At 50.0% G+C, this 16,909-nt stretch overlaps 6 protein-coding genes across 6 annotated transcripts; 2 read left to right on the forward strand and 4 right to left on the reverse strand.

Moving 5' to 3' along the window:
• Window positions 1-895: 895 nt before the first annotated feature.
• Window positions 896-4,422, reverse strand: rfeF (putative transcription factor RfeF). Its single transcript, XM_032051171.1, has 7 exons — window positions 4,242-4,422; window positions 3,940-4,086; window positions 3,702-3,734; window positions 3,039-3,425; window positions 2,040-2,913; window positions 1,912-1,979; window positions 896-1,858 (listed from the first exon to the last, which is right to left on the reverse strand). Exons 1-7 carry the CDS (start codon window positions 4,245-4,247, stop codon window positions 1,289-1,291), a joined length of 2,085 nt encoding a protein of 694 aa, XP_031907818.1. The 5' UTR covers window positions 4,248-4,422; the 3' UTR covers window positions 896-1,288.
• Window positions 4,423-5,497: 1,075 nt separating this feature from the next.
• Window positions 5,498-7,325, forward strand: BDV38DRAFT_12695 (Gfo/Idh/MocA family protein). The gene is made up of 4 exons (XM_032051231.1): window positions 5,498-5,537; window positions 5,638-5,766; window positions 5,856-7,155; window positions 7,209-7,325. Exon 3 carries the CDS (start codon window positions 5,865-5,867, stop codon window positions 7,017-7,019), a length of 1,155 nt encoding a protein of 384 aa, XP_031907819.1. The 5' UTR covers window positions 5,498-5,537; window positions 5,638-5,766; window positions 5,856-5,864; the 3' UTR covers window positions 7,020-7,155; window positions 7,209-7,325.
• On the reverse strand, window positions 7,160-9,799 carry BDV38DRAFT_12367 (signal recognition particle subunit SRP72). Its single transcript, XM_032051151.1, has 4 exons — window positions 9,104-9,799; window positions 8,758-9,031; window positions 8,561-8,705; window positions 7,160-8,507 (listed from the first exon to the last, which is right to left on the reverse strand). The coding sequence occupies exons 1-4, from the start codon at window positions 9,422-9,424 to the stop codon at window positions 7,301-7,303; spliced, it is 1,947 nt and encodes a 648-aa protein (XP_031907820.1). The 5' UTR covers window positions 9,425-9,799; the 3' UTR covers window positions 7,160-7,300.
• Window position 9,800: 1 nt separating this feature from the next.
• Window positions 9,801-11,315, reverse strand: BDV38DRAFT_12239 (uncharacterized protein). Its single transcript, XM_032051135.1, has one exon. It carries the CDS (start codon window positions 11,030-11,032, stop codon window positions 10,262-10,264), a length of 771 nt encoding a protein of 256 aa, XP_031907821.1. The 5' UTR covers window positions 11,033-11,315; the 3' UTR covers window positions 9,801-10,261.
• On the forward strand, window positions 11,165-13,307 carry BDV38DRAFT_12812 (glycosyltransferase family 31 protein). The gene has a single exon (XM_032051255.1). It carries the CDS (start codon window positions 11,598-11,600, stop codon window positions 13,053-13,055), a length of 1,458 nt encoding a protein of 485 aa, XP_031907822.1. The 5' UTR covers window positions 11,165-11,597; the 3' UTR covers window positions 13,056-13,307.
• Window positions 13,308-13,588: 281 nt separating this feature from the next.
• Window positions 13,589-16,075, reverse strand: BDV38DRAFT_12666 (putative C6 transcription factor (AmyR)). The gene is made up of 3 exons (XM_032051225.1): window positions 14,773-16,075; window positions 14,249-14,702; window positions 13,589-14,188 (listed from the first exon to the last, which is right to left on the reverse strand). The coding sequence occupies exons 1-3, from the start codon at window positions 15,723-15,725 to the stop codon at window positions 13,796-13,798; spliced, it is 1,800 nt and encodes a 599-aa protein (XP_031907823.1). The 5' UTR covers window positions 15,726-16,075; the 3' UTR covers window positions 13,589-13,795.
• Window positions 16,076-16,909: the final 834 nt, after the last annotated feature.

Genomic DNA, 16,909 nt, shown 5'->3' on the forward strand with positions numbered 1-16,909 from the left:
TCGCAATCTGTAGCTTAAAGACAGGTAACGCTTGTCACCAGGCATCTTACTTGCATGCATACTTGCTTACTGTGCTTTGGTAGAAAAGCTTGCAGCCATTACTATGAAACCCCTACCAGATGAGAGAACAAAGACCACCGAATCTTTATCAGACTCTCCTTTAATGTACATACTTAGCCTAAAAGGAGAAAAAAGGAAAAATCTCTCAAAACATTTTATCTGGTACAATGCACAGCCTCCAGAGAATAGTTGGTTGAGCCTGTCACTCAACCCAGGGTTCAGTGGCGGCATGTCTTCCAACCATTCCAGATATCTTTCCATGGACTCAGGATCACTAGGGTAAAAAACCCCGGACGTTGAATCCTATGGTTGTCAAACCCACTGTGCGTGGCAGACTGACCATCCACGGGCGTGCAATTCACGCAGCCTTGTGGGTAAGTAGTAGTGGGTGGTGGCAAGGATTCCAAGAAATGAGAAATAAATTAAGTCCAGAGGCGGGGCCAACCTGAAGTGACTGAACCTTGTCATCAGGGCACGCAGAGTCGAACATGGATTCTTCTCTGGGGAAACCGCATTAGGCTGACACTTTCGACGAGTGAGGCCGTCCTTATGTCGTGATCCCTTCTTAAACGAGGCCAATATATTTTGAACCTCTACAGGTAAAAAAAAAGGGGGGGGAAAGAAAAGAAAGAAAGAAAGAAAGAAAGAAAGGGGAAAGAGAAAGAAACTGGAAGAATGGCGAAATGATAGCTATTGACTCATTGACCACACCACCACTACCCAAGTAACCTCATCATGAATCCTGCTCAATGGGGCAACATTGGGTCACGTGGCCTCATGGATCAATGAATCGTCTCATACGTAGTATAGTGCCAAGTGGACTGAATCAGCCTAGTTAGTTGCTGACTCTACATCTCCATCGACGTCATTCAACGGGCGGGAAAAACTTCCGACCCCGGCAAAACATTAAACAGCTGTAGATATTTACGACATACTAGTAGTTTTACGACAATATCCATGGCGATAATCTGTGGCATCACTTTATACCTGGATTTCATGCTGATGCAGCTCCCATTCGAGATACAGACGTTGCGCGTAGTAAAGATGATATCGACATATGTTCTATCCTTAACCATTGACAAATTCTGCCGCACCAGTAGCTTTTAGTCAATGTGGGCTAAACGCCAGAGAAGTGAACACGTAAGGAAATCGTAATCATAATGGATACAACCAGACGCCCTGCCTTTCAAAGAAAAGCTCCGTCCCGTCCTGCTTCAAACCCGTTCATCTAGTACCGCGGGGGCGGAGGGGGGGCGTATCCGTAAGGACTCTGTGGTGGAGGATAGCCTCTCGTGGCACCAGCGGGTGGTTGTCCATATCCAGCAGAAGGAGGGGGAGATCCGTATCCACCATACGGCTGTGGCTGTCCATAGCCAGGTGGTGGGCCCTGGCCCTGGCCAGGAGGATATGGTGCTTGACCATATCCCGGTCCTGGGCCATATGGATTAGGTGGTGGGGGTTGGTTAGGGTTTCCTCGCTGGCCGTATCCAGGCCCCGGGTTATAGCCACCGTACTGACCTGGCGGAGGAGGCCCTTGAGGTCCTGGAGGTCCGCCCGGTCCACCAGGTCCTTGAGGTCCCCCGAATCCGCCAGGTCCGCCAGGTCCTTGAGGCCCCCCGAATCCGCCAGGTCCACCAGGTCCGCCAGGTCCCCCGTATCCGCCAGGTCCGCCAGGTCGTTGAGGTCCCCCAAATCCGCCAGGTCCGCCAGGCCCTCCATGCCCGCCAGCACGACCGGCGGCCTTCTCATCCTTGGTATCATATGAGGAATCAATAGCACCAAGCATCAATTTAGCGCACTAAGAGTTATTAGTCAGCAGTGTTTATTTTTGCTGGCGCAGTGTCTACCTACCCAAAGCTCTCGAGTCAAATACACAGGGGGGATGGCACGAGACATCTCGTCTTGCTCAACCTCGAAATCTGCCAGATATATTAGCGCACCGCTCCATTAACTTGACATAAGATGTATGAGCAACTCACTTGAAGTGCAGTCAATCAAATTTCCAATGCTTGGGTCCTCATCCAAACTGGATAGGAAATCACGTGCCTTGGCATCATTGCCCACCTGCGAGAACTGGAAAGAAACAGCACCTCGTCCAAATGGAGTTCGCGACACCTCGTCAACGGCATAGCGAATCGAATTAGCCACGCAATCAAGATTTTCACCCGCGGGCTGTCCGTCCGTAATGGTAATGATCAGTGCCGGCTTTTGTAAGCGGCCTGCCCGGGCGGGTCCCACGACCTGAGGATCCAGAACCTTGTTCTTCAGGCCTGTTCCCAGTGGCGTAAGACCTTGAAAACGGACACGTGAGACCAGCATGTTGACATCATCCACATTCCGGATGCCGTCGCCTCTTTCCATAGAATTCATAAACCGCACCGAGATGCCGTCCTCATCGAAGGTAGATGCAGCGGTCGCAACGATGCCAATGATCTGCCTCAGTTGTTCTTTTCTCACGCCTCGTTCCTCAAACTCGATGGATCCACTGTCATCTACGTAAAGAATGATATCGAAGAGGGACAATTTTATAATGTCCGTAGCCACCTCTGTCGGCACTCGCCATTCCTGGATGATCTTGTTGATCTTAGCCGGTGCATCGTTGGCGAGGCTTTGGATAAGCATATTTAACTTCTCAGGGGGGTAGAAGGCTTGGAGATTCTTCTCTTGGATAGTCCCAATTAGAAGCTGGCGATAGGCGGCTACTTGCTGCTCGGTAGCTCGAGGAGCGGGAGACACGCCTCCTGGAGGGCCATAGGGAGCACCTTGAGGCCCCGATGGTCCAGGGGTTCCCTGCTGTGGAGGACGTGCAGGACCACCGGGATAAGGTGCATTCTGCGGAGGATATCCTGGTCCCTGGTAGTTCACCCAGTTAGTTCAGTCTCTTGGCCAATAATTTGAATTCAGTGATGACAGTTTTCAAAATGAAAGACACCATAACGGGGATGTGACAAAGGGAGACAAGTGGGATGACTATGTACATGAGAAGATGGTTGCGAAGGATATTCTGGTCCAGGCGCGGATCTAGTTGACGAGCCATGTGGGGATGGCAGAGGAGGCCTTCCGTAGCCTTGGGGGGGCTGCCCGTAGCCAGGAGGTTGTCCATAACCTTGAGGAGGCCCATGGGAGTCTGATCCATACGGATGGGCCTGAGGATATCCCTGTGGTGGTGGAGCCGAACCATATGGCGCTGGGGAGTAGCTCTGAGGTGCAGGGGATTGAGACGGATGAGGATAGCCCGAATAAGTTGGAGACACAGGAGACGGCGAGGGTGCTGGCTTGTTTGGAGGTACTGCTGGAGCATACGCTTGGTACTGTTGGGGTGGCGCCGACGAAGTTGGATAGGGCGATGTCGACCCAGTACGTAGCTGTGGAGGATATCCTTGTTGGTTATAATAAGGTCGCGACATTGTTACACGGAAGCGTCCAGGTGGAGAGAGTAGAAAGAAGCGAAGACGTGAGGTCCAAGTTGTGGACAGGCGATATGAGTTGAGAAGAGGGAGAAAGTGGTGAATGATGTAGACAGAACGTCCCAAGTTCCCCTTCACTTGATAGACGGATAGATTGTGGAGGGGTGGCGACACGAGCAGGTAAGGCAGAAATTGAAAAGAAAAGCAAACGAGAAGCAAACAAAATTAGCTTACCGAGTTGCCGGAGGGAGCAGAACCTGGGTAAGCCTGATATTGTTGCTCCAGAGAGCAACGATCATCAGCAGTGACTCAAGAAAATGTGGTGAAAGGGAGATTGCCAGTGGTAATGAGGGGCGTTGCTAGGTTTAAGGTATGGGTATAGGGCAGCAGTAATTTGGGAAAAGGTAAAAAAAAAAAATATAATAGTGTAGCTTGGCCGCTACTTTCAGCTATTATTAGTGGGCACACTCACATTGTATCCACTGGGAGCAGCACCACCAGGCTGCAGCGCTGCAGGAGGACCGCCCGTGTAGCCTGTGGAAGGCGCTCCTCCATATGGCCCCGAGTTGTTACCACTCATGTTCTGCGGGTTTTGACTGCCCGCAATCTTGGAAGCAAACTAGGCGCATACAACATGCAGAGATTAGTGCTGGGATGTACTTCTATTGGGTTGAAGAATGTCGTTTTCAAGTCTTATCTCTTTCCAGGGAGAAGCTTGAGTGAGGGCGGGGCAGGAACGCGGGGCATAAGAATTTGAAGGACAGTGAAACTTACACCCATGGTGGATGTTATTGAATCCTTTGACTTGTGACCGTCGGAGAATTCAAACTGAAGTCAAACACAGTACAAGAGGGGAGGAGTATATCTTGGAAACAGGCCAAAATAACAGATCGCGTAAATGAGAGAGAAGTAAATAGATGAGGGACCCGTGATGACGATTGGGTTCGTCGTCATCCGACCCGCTTTTTCTTTCCATTTTTTCAGCTGAGGTTGAGAATACATGAAAATACGAGCATCTACTCGGATCTTCCAAGTAATGCAGCGAGCAAGGCTCAGACGATGTGAAATTACGTCGAAGTTAATCCTTAGGGTAAGGCACTTTTGGAGGATCAGTTATATTCGCCATCTATTTATAAGTGGGATAAAGACATTGATACATGGTTGTTTTTGTATGATACATACATATATGGCATGGCAGTCCATACATGGAGTCTAAAATATACATCGCTGTTTTCGTGGTCTGTACCACAACCAGCTTCAAGTATAGTTTCCATGGATCCATGCAATGCCCATCGTTCTTCATCCCAAATACAATTAATTACACATTGAATAGATTTGTGATCCCCACATACAAATACGTCGTTGAAGAGGATTACGGATCCATCCATAAGGCTGAGCTGGTCTCAGCCCTGGCTTAATGGGGACCCATCCGGTCAAGACAACGTTTCAAGGGACCAAGCGATGGCTTGATATAACTTTCCCTTGATTTCCGTCCATAAGTCTTTTTCTTTCACAATCGTGACATCACAGCCATTGTGGTTGATCAGTCACCCTCCTTCAGGTCAAGTGATCAGGGGGGCTATACCCAATCAGTCAACCCTGTCCATGGTCTGGAACGTAAGGCAGTGCATCACTGGTCAAATCATCTGGACCATAACCTCAGGATCAACATGTCACATACCTGCCTTCATGTGTCACCTTGTCGTGCACCAGCCTTGCTATCCCTTCAGATTTGCCTACAATTCGCACGAACCATTCCATTGGTTGAAACCATCAGTCACCTCGTATTCAGTATACATGGGCTGTGATTTGACTCTTCACAAGAACCATTACCATAGATCTATCGCATGATATGCCTATCTGAATACTCACAAGAACTGGACATGAACAGGAATCATGGAGTGTATCAGATGAACAGTACCGGCAAACCAATTGAAACGACCAAATTGCCCTAGGGTTGGGGCCTCCCGTCGCCATTTCCAAACCTCTTTGTAGCCACTGATGTCACTTCTCGAAGAAGAATTATGTATCGGTAGAACCGGAGACGGTGAGCTCTGCATTGATAAGGAGGTGAGGAAAGCGCGATGCAGATGTTTGCTCAGTTTTTCTTTGTACTTTCGCTCGCGTCCCCATTCTTTTGTCTCAACACTACTGAGATCCCTTGCACCAGACATACTTGGCGAACACCCTTTGCGAACCTATCTTATTAAAGAATGAGCACCTGCGGTTCTTTTCCCCCGGGGCTTTCTGGTTTTTTTAAACACTTGCCGGGCACGTTCAATCGATAATTATTCACGTGGTAAGTATTATGCTGCGTGTTCTCGCTCTCTAACCTGGGCTTTGCTTCTTTGTTCTCTGACTCTGACGCAGCATAATTGCACTTGACAGAGCGCCGGAATGACACAAACAATCTTAAGGGTCGGAATCCTCACAGATGGGGGCCAAGCCATCCAAAACCTCTATCTCCCAGTTCTCCGAACCCTTCGTGACTCCTATCGCGTCGCTGCAATCTACAACTCCAGTCTGGCTCCGAAAGACAGCACTGCCAATGACTTGCCTAAGGTTGCCTCTAGCCCGGAAAAGGTTCTGAATGACCCTTCAGTCGACCTTGTCTTGAACTTCATGCCGAATGAATACCACGAAACGTACACTGTTGCGGCCTTGGAAGCTGGCAAGCACGTTATGGTGGAAACACCTGTCAGCCTGAGTATCCCGAGCGCAAAGCGTATAATCGAGGCTGAGAAGCGGGCGCCGAACCAAGCGAAAGTTTTCGTGGCCTCTGCACGTCGGTATGCACCTTGTTTCGAGGTCTTCAAGAAAGAAGCTGCCAGCCTAGACCGGATATATTATGCTCGATGCCGGAATATCGCAGGGCCACACTTGGCGCACACAGCTACTGCGCCGAAGAACAAACACCTGAAAATAAACGGCAGTATACCAAACGGGTTGCCCCTTAACGACCAGCATGGCGAGCGGCTGCTTCATTGCCTTCTCCAGGAGATCTTTCTTGGCGAGGATTTGACTGAGGAGCGTCTCTCCTTGAGCCGATTTTTGGCATCCTTGGGATGCCATGACTTGGGACTGATGCGCGATACGCTGGGGTATCCCGATGCTATCTCGAACATTACAGTGAATGAACCATTTTACTCGGCTGTTTTCCATTACAATGGTAGTGTTACACGGGGTCACCATCCGTTTACTTTGATATATGAAACAGGAACCGATTCCGTTCCTCGATGTGACGCACACCTAGCTCTCTATGGTAATACCAAGACCGTCAGCATGCACTATGATTTACCATACGCCCAGGGCAAGCCATCACGGGTGGTTGTGGAAACAGCGGATGGCAAGGATAATCTGAAAAGAACGGAGAGTATTAGTAGCTGGGAGGATGCGTTTAACGCCGAGCTCAAGGCGTTGCATGCGTACTTGGTTGACGGAAAGCCTGCCCAGACAACAGCAAAAGACTCTCTCCAGGATCTCAAATTATTTCAAACGATTTTTGAGCAGTATGATCGACAGTGCGGGACCATTAGAACTCCCCTTGGCTAAATTGGCGACGTGCCTTTGCCTAGTCGAACAAATCTGCTACTGGATTTGCCAGGTGACTAGTTTATTCTTGTTATTGTGCATGTCTTCCAACATGTGGTTGACATAATTATTAGCGTGAAGGGTGGGAGTTATCGAGGTATACAAGCACATTGTTTGGATATATTGGTGTTTGCTAAATTGATAAGTGAGATCAATTCTAGTTTTAAACGAGACCTGTTACCACTTTCATATAATGTGCAAGACAGGGCCTGTTTGTTATACACAACCGTTCACATATGGATTCATCGCTTTCCCTTCTTCTTTTTCTTGTTAGCACCTCCGCTTTGAGACTTCTGCTGCTGAGCTACGGGCGCAGGTGATTCCTCTGCCTTTTCATTGACAATACCTCCCTGCGTCCGTTCAGCGGCCCGCTGCTTGCCTTTCCGGCCCTTGGGCCGGTAACTCGCACGGTCGCGGAGGGGCAACCAGCGTTCCGGATCCGGCGTCTTGCTAGCATCATAATCCTTGGGAAGACGCGACTTTCGCACTCGCTTAGTTGCACGACCTTGTTTATCGCCAGATGTTCTCTTCCTTGCCCCGGCGATGGCTGCCGCGGCTGCGGCGGCTGCGGAGGAAGGAGGGGAAATACCGGCTAATTCAAGTGCGTTCACGTCAACATCCTGGATCAGATCGTCAATTGGAGGGAGAGTGTCAACCTGGGACTCGATCTTGGCATAGTCCAGTGTTGCCTGAGAAGCAACGTAACCGGCAATGGCGAAAAGATCGTTCCTGTCCTTCTGGTAAAGCGACTTGAATAAGTCACCAGCGGTTGTAAGATCTGCGCGGTCCGACGAGTGCAGCAAAGACTCTGCGGCCGCGCGAAGAAGGGAAGAGGGCGCCTCGACATGTTCCTGCCAATAGGCGGCGGCTTTAGCGAGTTCCGACCTGATCTGGACTCTCCGGCCTTCAAGCTTATAGAGCGAAACGAGAATGCCTAATAATCCTGGGTTGAAGCGGACCTCCTTATCCTGTTCGGAGATGGAATCTTCGAGTAGCTGGAGGGATTTCTCTAGGGTGGTGATTGCAGAAGTGGTGTTGCCTTCGGTCACGTAGAGCTGCACGGCTGTGAGTGCTAATCCGATGTCTTTCGGCCGCCTTTCAAGTGCGGGTAGTATCGCCTTCAGGGCTGGCGTTCCAGCTTGACCACGTGCATGAGCAGCAGCATTGTATACCGACAGGAGGTTTACATTTGATTTAGCGGATGGATATGGTGCTTGGGAGAGCGCCTTCGATGTGGACCGGATGATACCGTCGTACTTCTGGACGAGAAGGTCTGCCGAGTGAACATTGCCGGTCACTATATTATCCTGGTAATCAAACAGCCTATCGTTGTCGGTCGAGACTGGAGTTGCATGTAAGGATTTGTAGAGAGCGTAGGGGTTGATCGTGGTGTCGCGGACAAGTGTGATGTTGTTCAGGGCGACTCTCTTAGTGGAGAGTTCAGAGATACTGTGCAACAGTAAGCTTCAATGGTAGTAGTTGACTCGGGCAAGGAGGCATACTTATTGACGGAAATCTCCTCAAGCACCGACTCTGCCTCTTCCGATTTTCCCTGGCGGATCAATACATATAGCTGTTGCACAGCAATCGGGAGCAGCTCAGCGGCTTTATCTTCGGGTGAAAGGTCCTCCGATGTCCGGCATAGCTCTGCGCAATGATGATCAGCGACCGCCTTTATGGTGACTCGGCTGGTACAAACCTTTCGCCCGCTTGAGCAACATTTCTCCCTGACCAAATTCACCCTTGGCGATACTCAGACAGGCAGCGTTATAGACGGTCTCAAACGCCTCCAGATCATCTCTCGTGGGCCTGTTATGGCGGACATAGTTGGGGTATCCTTTCCATTGTAGCTGGGCATCCACAGCCCACGCATTGATCCGCAAGTCGTTTTCTTCGTTCGCAAGGGCAATTTCGTCTTTAGTCAGTTCTTCGTAGAGATCAGCTGCACGGCGGAATTTCTCGGCGCGATAAGTCTACAAGACCAGGTGGTTAGCAGTGACCTTCTGCGGGGACTTGCGGTCGGAAGACAAGTAGCGATGACATACGGCTTGAGCCTCCAAATGACGGGCACCTCTATCATTCGCAACTTGTGAAGCTACCTCGATGGCCTCATCTAGGTTCGCAGTTTTGTACAGAGCGTAAGCGTATTCTAAAGCGGCCCTCTTCTTCAGAGCATCACCTCCCTCTTCGAAGACACGCAGAGAGTCCTCGTAGCGGTCGAGCTTTAGCAATGCCACCACCTTCACATGCTGCGCCTGAATATCCGATTTTGATTTAGCTAAAGCTGCGTTGGATGAGCGAAGAACTTCCTCGTGATCGTCGATCGACGTCCGCTGTAATAGCGAACTCAGCGATTGGGTAGCCATAGTGAGACGTGTGTATTAGACAGCAGTCGGTCGGCAAGATAGTCCGTTTAGCCCAATGAGGGCACGAATTCGATTGGAGGTGATGGTGTTACTTGACAAGACAGTCCCATATGCTTGATTGGACTTTGACTGGGGAGCGGGTTGACTGTGCTTGATCTCCAGATACTCCGATGTGGACTATCTGTGCGGAAGTGAGATATTACTCCATTGGGGAATTCTGCACTCAGAGATCGTTTGGCTCGCCGTAGTCCTGCTTGGCCATTATCTCTTGAATTGACGGCCAGAGTTTTCAGGCATCTATAGTGCATCCATATGTATTCCATATCTGGCTGAAAGGGTTACCTAGATAAAGTATGGATTGTTCTTGAACTATATTATTATTAATACTCTCTGTAGTATCCGTAGTTACTCCGTATTATTACTTCTTCGGATCGCTGTTTCTACAAGCCCATTCGGAGCGACCACAGACCATCTGTTTCAAGTGACCAAGCCCATGGCTCGATAGTGTATACTATGTATAGGTTCTTTCCCCTTTTAGTGAGAAAGTCAATCATAATGTGTCACACACCCTGCAAGGTTTCGGTGGCTTTTCATGGCACCTTGCTGCTATCAAATTTGAGGCACGGCTAGAACATGCCAGACCCTAGTACAGGGTCTAGGTCTAAATGTCTTCTCCCCTGGAGTTGGGGGAGATATTAGTCTATTTCACCGCATGTCTATATGCCCCTTTGCAATGTAGGTTGCTCGAAGTGGTGATAGCTATTGAAGCTGAGTTGGATATATTCCAAATTTCCACTCTCCCAAGTCTCTCCTGCACCATCTTTTATATATACAACGTCACGTTATCAGTTCCTCAATTTGGTATGAGATGTATGCCAAGAGTATCTGACAAATTTCCAAAATCAGGTGATGTTGATGAACTTTTGATGGAGAGTCCGCCTTCCACGACCAAGATTGAGGATCAATGAAGCATATCAGATATCGATGATCTATTTTTAAAAATCTATGCATAGACATCCATGTTCCAGTGGCGTGGGATATATGCAAGCTATTGACAAGATTGACAAGGAAGGAAAGGTAAAAAAGAAAAATAATAAAAAAAAAAAGGGAAAAGAAAAAGTCAAAAAGACCCATCGGTATAGTATGAAATGAACTAAAACGGATGAAAAGGAAATGATGCCAAGCGATTGGCCTGCAGCCGTCGTCATCATCCCGTGGGCCCCCCCGCCGCATACCCTTTCCTAGGGGATCGTCTCCAAGGAATGTTTCCCGCCCGTCTCCGTTTGCAACACTTCCTTTTGCGTGGATGGAAGTGAAAGGTGGTGTGTCAATGCCAATTGCAACTGCAACCCCCCTAACAGATGTATCGTCTCGATATCCGGTCAAAGTTGCATGATCGGGGATGGAACAGCATTGCCAATTGCGCAATAGGATCGATATCACAAGCGCTGTAAGTATGGAGGGCTTCAACGCCACTGACCACAAGTCCCAAGCCAACGAAATTCTCCTATTTGGGATCCACAGCCGATCAACCCCTGTGAAAAAAACTGTTGCTGGATCAAGGCTCCATGAGGCAGGTGCTGCCCTGACAAGGAGACGTAATCTCATTTGATGGCGATGAAAGCTCGATCTCCATTTTTTTCTCCAAAGGACCCAGAGTGGCCAGTCCCATGGTCGATCGTCTGGGCCTTTCTCCGCTTGGAAATGATTGCTTTCGTTGCCAGTTCCTTCTTTGCGTTCCCCTCCAGAGTCCAAAGCCGAAAACCCAGGGCGAGAGATTCGCTGGCTGTTAAATCCATGGTCCAGGGTCTCCGTTGATCGGCTGGATCTTTGCCTTCTTTGCCTCCCTTGTACACCCAAATCTGCTTAATTATCGGTCCGTTAGTGTTTAGATACTGACTTATGACCACCGTTGCTCCCGTTGCCGTCATTCCGACCCCGTACTGACCTTCATAACCTGTTTGGAGCATTTTCTCTCGTTTCCTGTTTTTATTCATCGTCTTGTATACTATCTCTCTCTCTTTCCCCTCATCCTCCACTCGTTACCGCTCGTCTCCTTCATCCCACCTTTGGTGCCGTGTTGGATGGTCGAGATGCTTATGCTTTTCTAGTGCGGTACCTAATCTATTTTTAATATTTTTACCCGTTCAGCTATTCACCTTTAGAATCCATAATGTTGGCGAAAGTTGGGGAGAAGCCCCCTGCGATGGGTGCCTCGCGGGTATGGAAGAAAAAGATACTTCGTTTTACAGTCATTCTCTGCTTGGTGAGCGCTTTTGCGTATTTCCTCTGGCCTCAGATTGAACCCCAGGAGATTGCTGCCGATACCATCTCGAATATCACAATCACGTCCAGTGTGCAATGCGAGCCGGACTTCGACGCTCTTCGCCGTCTCGATGTTCATAAATTGTCGGAATATACGCGCCGGGAAGTGATCGCCGTTCCTTCTTCCAACGATGCCCTGCCCGTCAGGCAAAATCTCCAGACGCCCTTGTTCGGGCGGAAATCGTCGAATGACGTCGATCGCCTCTCGATGCAGCAGTCGCAGGACGATTGCATGATCCCAGAGCCTGTGACTGTCCAGGTTCTCCAGCCTCCAAGAAATGTGGACGCATCACACATTGACTTCGGTGTTGCGACAACGCTGGGACGGTTGAATGAGTCCTTGGATGCGTTCTCTCACTGGGCTGGCTACACTAAAACCCGCATCTTCGCTCTCATTGAGCCTGATAAGGATAAGCGAACACATGAGGTCCAGGCTAAGGCTGACTCTCTCGGAATCAATTTGTATATTACGGAAAATGACGAGGAGTATCAACGCCGGTACTTCACGTTGGTCTCACACCTGGGGAAGCACATGCGGCCGCAGACGCGATGGTCCTGCGTCATTGATGATGATACCTTTTTCTTGTCCATGTCTGAACTCGTGAAGGCTCTTGGGGAATATGACGATACTCAGCCCACATATGTCGGCGGTCTTTCGGAGTCTATCCCGCAGATCGGTGTGTTCGGTTTGATGGGATTTGGAGGCGCAGGCGTCTTCTTATCTCGACCCCTCGTGGAGGAAATCAGCAAGCCCGAGGTCTTTGAAGCCTGTCTGAATACGGACCACACCGGCGATCGGAGGATATCTTTGTGCATTTACCAGCACACCTATACACACCTGACCATCAACCACCGCCTGCACCAACTTGACGTCCAAGGCGACGTATCGGGATTTTTCGAGTCGGGGCGGCAACCACCTCTTTCTGTCCATCATTGGAAGTCGTGGTTCCATATGGACATGGCCAAGCTCAGTGTCGTCAGCGAGCTCTGTGGCGATAGTTGTCTCCTACGGCAATGGAAGTTCGCCGACGGGTGGATCCTGACGAATGGCTTCTCGGTGATGAAGTATAGCCAGGAGCTCGATCCGAATGACAAGACCATGGAACTTACATGGGAAGGCCAAAACGGCGCAGTACACGAATCCTTCCTGCACGAATTCGGTCCTTTGCGTGGAAAGGACTGGGAGAAATTCAGCTACGTGCTGGAAGACTCTGTTCTGGACGGCAACAAAGTACGGCAATGGTACGTCCATCGCGATGCTGAGAAGGGTGACCAAATTTTAGAATTGATTTGGCGGGCTCAATAGAGGACTACATGTTTGAGTTCTCAGTTTGGCGTCTGGGGTGTTTCTATCTTACTACATTCAATCGGCCCTTTTTTATGCCTCTTTTCTACCATTCGTCGTTGGCCAGGGTGTGCGTCACAACTCTCTGGCCACCACATTTACCCACATACCCCCCCTCCCCTTTCTGTTTATAGATAAAAGAATGCCCTTCGGTGGAAGCGTATATATGGTTTAATCCTCACAGCGGATAGATTATGAGTTTCGTTATTTATTTCTGATGATATCAATTTGTGCAATACGAGTGATGCATGGTTCGGACCTCCCTTGTTTGCTGTTCTCTCGTTCATAGCCCAACCATTGCTGGAGCATATATCGGAAATGCGAGGATCTAGATTTTGGAACCAGTGCTCTCTGGGTTACTATATAGAATGAAGACCAGTTTTCTATTTTTCATATCTAGATGAACAAGTGTATCTTCATCACGGTATGTACAGTAATGATCATTAACTGATTCTATATAATCTCATGCTCATCATAACCAAAGAAGCAACCCCCGAAGCTCCTAAGATGTCCACGCCCCAATTGCACCATTTCCATCGGCCTATATACAAAACGGTCCATATTATATACGAGAGGAGGAACCCCAATTCCAAATGCACGCTTGCAAGCGTATATACACATCTCTTACTTCACCTCACCCCACCCCAACCCCAACCACACAAACCCAAACGCAGCCGGAAAGGAAAGGGAAAGAGAATCCTTCAAAATGAGATCTCTGACCCAGCCGGCGCCACAATCCTCTCCCCCGCCTCATTCTCCCCCCGTTCCTGCAAATTATCCGAGACCCCTATTAAACCAAACCCAGATTCATCCGCCCGCCACGAGATCGACCCCGCAGATGGTGGACCACCAAACGAAGGCAGAAAGTCGCTGATGGAAAGTGAGCAATCGAAACTGAGGATTCCGCGACTTTGTTCCACGAGGGCGGGGAAGAGGTACGATTGGGATCCGCGGATGCGGGATAGGGTTGTGAGAATGCCCCAGAGGAGTTCGCGGGGGTCGATGGTGGATTCGGCCAGGTGGTGTGCGGCTTTTGTACTTAGGGAGCGGGACACGTCTGCTACTGAGGTGCCTAGGTCGTAGAGTTTTTGTTCCTGGTGGGTGGAGTGAGTGATGGATAGAGGTGTTATGGGGGTGGCGTGAACGCGACTTACCATTCCGATGCCGTGGGCGTCAACGGCGCCTTGGGATGCCGCGGCGATGACGCCCATGACGGCTTTGCCGACTAGCACGGGCAAGTGGAAGGGGAGAACGGCGTCGTCGCGGGAGACGGGCTGAGTTGCGTGGGTCATGGAGAGTTTCCACATCATGGTTTGCAGCCATTGCTGGGTGATGAGAATGTCTACTTTTTGGATTTCGGAGACGCCTTCGAGGGAGATTTGCTTGGCGAGGCTGGATTGGATGGACGAGGTAGGCGGGGGGTCGCCGTCTGCGCTACTGCTGCCGCCGGCGGAGACCCAGTCGTAGAGATTTGGACTGAGCTTTTCGAAGACGTTGATGAGGTTGATGAAGCCGTAGGCTAGGATTGGGTCGTCTGAACAGAGGACTTGTGGTTTGTGGATGGAGTTGCGGAGCATGACTGGTTTTGCTTGTTGTAATGCGTAGCCTCTGATTTTGATTTTTTGTTTTCTTTAGCGTTATGAAGTTTAATGCGGTTGGAAAAGTAGGTTTAATTTACCTTTCTGTGACGAATAAGAGCCAGAATACTCTTCTTTTCTCTTCTGCTTCTTCGACGCTTAGTTTCGAGTATGTGGATTCCCGTTGCAGGCCTAGTGTGAAGACCATGGACGTGGTTTGGCACAGGTAGAACCAGGCCTGGTCCTGTCTGTCTAGATTTCCGTAGGCGGCGAAGAGGAAGAAGGAGGTTAGGAGGTTTTCCATATTGATTTCGTCGACCACGTTGTATTCCTTTCTTGCGCGCACGGCTTCGGCCAGGAGTTCTTCTCCGGACAACATGGGGTGTCCATCGAGGCTGGCTTGCGCGGAAGCCGAGTCGGGGCCCGGCGTTGCACCGTCCAGCTTCAGTTGGATATGCGTGGCCGCGCATAGAGCGGCAATGAAAGCATATCGTTGGGGAGACAAGCGTTCCGGCTGGTGGCAGTCCTGCTGCAGTTGGTCCTGTCTCACGATGGGCATGATCGGGAACAGGTACTTGAAGAAGACATTGACATGGGCTAGAAGGATTGGTGCCGACAGACGGCGTGGCGCGGGGAGGGCGCCGATAGTAGATGAGTCGAATAAGGAGTTTGTTGAATCGGGAGAGGAGACGAGATCTGGGGGTGGGAGTCGAGTGAACGACTCCGAGAAGTCAGGATGTGGATACTGGGCGTCCGTTACGGTGAACGGCGGAGACGTCGGAGACGCCAAATGGCACGCTCCTGGGTCTGGGGGCAGCCATTCTTTAGTGAGCGGACGCGGTCGTGAAGCCAGTGGATGGATGGGAGCGAGAGGGTAGAGAGTGCGGAATTTGGGGCCCTTGCGACGGAGCACGTCGCTGTAGGAGCAAGAGAGTAAAAGACGTTGGCACTTGTCGCATGGAAGCTCCCTCGAACATTTGATTTTGCGTCGACGGCAATTGTCGCAGGCCTGTTTAGCTGGCTTTTCTGGGGTTGTGGACGGTTGTGACTCCATATTCCTTTTCGGAGATGAGGGAGAGATGATCGGTTGGGGATTTGAGATATGCTCGGATACTAACTCGCCGATGTGGAGCCTTTAGAATTCATTGCATGCCGCAAGAGCTACTAGGAGAATGACCGACGGAAAAGATGGGGATAGTTGAGCCGGGCTGTGTCGCCATCACGGTTTTGGGGCGTTAGGATTGAAGGAAAAGAGAAGAAATCCGGGGAACAATAGAAAAAAAATTAAAAGCCCCCGCGTTACTTTTGCAAGATGAAAGGGATTAATCTACCTGGCGTGAGTCTACTCCATCTTAGTCTTGATTTAGTCCGTGCCCTAAAGGTTCCCTAGCGTCGTTCCTAACAAATGGTAGGACCCATCGGGAACAACCCGTTACCAGGTCTCATCAGGATTCGTTGTCGAGCCGTGATTATTAGTTATATTTAACCACGTTATACCCCATCTAGGCTAACGGCCGCTTAAGAATGGTGGAAATCATGTTGTGAGGAAGCGTGGTAGATAGATGCAGGGAATGTATAACCACCCTGGGCCATAGTGTGCGGAGAAGTCTGTGCATAAATCAACCTTAGCAACCTGAGGGGACCGGCCGTGCCACACAGGATTAATATTCGAGCATAATCTAGTCAGGGAATCAAAATCAAGAAGGAAAAGAAGTGTCACGTAATGGTTATTCCAGGATAGAGGGCAGCACTTTATGAACCTAGCCTGCTATTTCAGAAAAGGATATCGCACCAAAGGCTGTATACTCGTACAACATGGGAGGGATGTAAGGGGAGGAGGCATCGCGCTCGGGAAGCCGAGGTCAGAGACAGAGAATGAATGCCATGCAAGAGATTGTAACATCGCCGAAGTTTCCACGAGCCGAAGAAATGCCTATGACGACAATCCATTCTTAGTCTGGGCCCTGGGTCCCCACGGGGACTTGATTCCTGGCCCAAAGACAATTCCCCGTATTTGGAGCTTGTTGCCCATCCCAATCAGCCGATAACTGGAAGCCATTCGGATGCTCCCGTCATGGCACCACTCGAAATGGTGTGGAAAACCCTCACCGGCACACCGGAGGGGGTTTAGGCACCTGGGAATGCGAGGTGGGGTATGAGGTATTTGAGAGTATTGACTCTGGTCGAAATACTACCTTTTCCAGGGCTCAAGCGTCCTTGTCGGGCATTTATCGGGGC

This window comes from Aspergillus pseudotamarii (assembly GCF_009193445.1).
Source record: "Aspergillus pseudotamarii strain CBS 117625 unplaced genomic scaffold BDV38scaffold_100, whole genome shotgun sequence".
NCBI lineage: Eukaryota > Fungi > Ascomycota > Eurotiomycetes > Eurotiales > Aspergillaceae > Aspergillus > Aspergillus pseudotamarii.

Excerpts from the sequence above, each read along its gene's own strand:
- rfeF (XM_032051171.1), bottom strand. Across the intron at positions 1,980-2,039 it reads TTTGATTGACTGCACTTCAA|ATTTCGAGGTTGAGCAAGAC; the intron begins GTGAGTTGCTCA and ends TATATCTGGCAG. Across the intron at positions 1,859-1,911 it reads ATTTGACTCGAGAGCTTTGG|TGCGCTAAATTGATGCTTGG; the intron begins GTAGGTAGACAC and ends AATAACTCTTAG.
- BDV38DRAFT_12695 (XM_032051231.1), top strand. The coding sequence starts at position 5,865 with ATGACACAAACAATCTTAAGGGTCGGAATCCTCACAGATGGGGGCCAA.
- BDV38DRAFT_12367 (XM_032051151.1), bottom strand. The coding sequence starts at position 9,424 with ATGGCTACCCAATCGCTGAGTTCGCTATTACAGCGGACGTCGATCGAC. Across the intron at positions 8,706-8,757 it reads GTTGCTCAAGCGGGCGAAAG|AGCTATGCCGGACATCGGAG; the intron begins GTTTGTACCAGC and ends ATCATTGCGCAG. Across the intron at positions 8,508-8,560 it reads GAGGAGATTTCCGTCAATAA|TATCTCTGAACTCTCCACTA; the intron begins GTATGCCTCCTT and ends ACTGTTGCACAG.
- BDV38DRAFT_12239 (XM_032051135.1), bottom strand. The coding sequence starts at position 11,032 with ATGAGATTACGTCTCCTTGTCAGGGCAGCACCTGCCTCATGGAGCCTT.
- BDV38DRAFT_12812 (XM_032051255.1), top strand. The coding sequence starts at position 11,598 with ATGTTGGCGAAAGTTGGGGAGAAGCCCCCTGCGATGGGTGCCTCGCGG.
- BDV38DRAFT_12666 (XM_032051225.1), bottom strand. The coding sequence starts at position 15,725 with ATGGAGTCACAACCGTCCACAACCCCAGAAAAGCCAGCTAAACAGGCC. Across the intron at positions 14,703-14,772 it reads CTCTTATTCGTCACAGAAAG|AGGCTACGCATTACAACAAG; the intron begins GTAAATTAAACC and ends AATCAAAATCAG. Across the intron at positions 14,189-14,248 it reads ACGCCCACGGCATCGGAATG|GAACAAAAACTCTACGACCT; the intron begins GTAAGTCGCGTT and ends TCCACCCACCAG.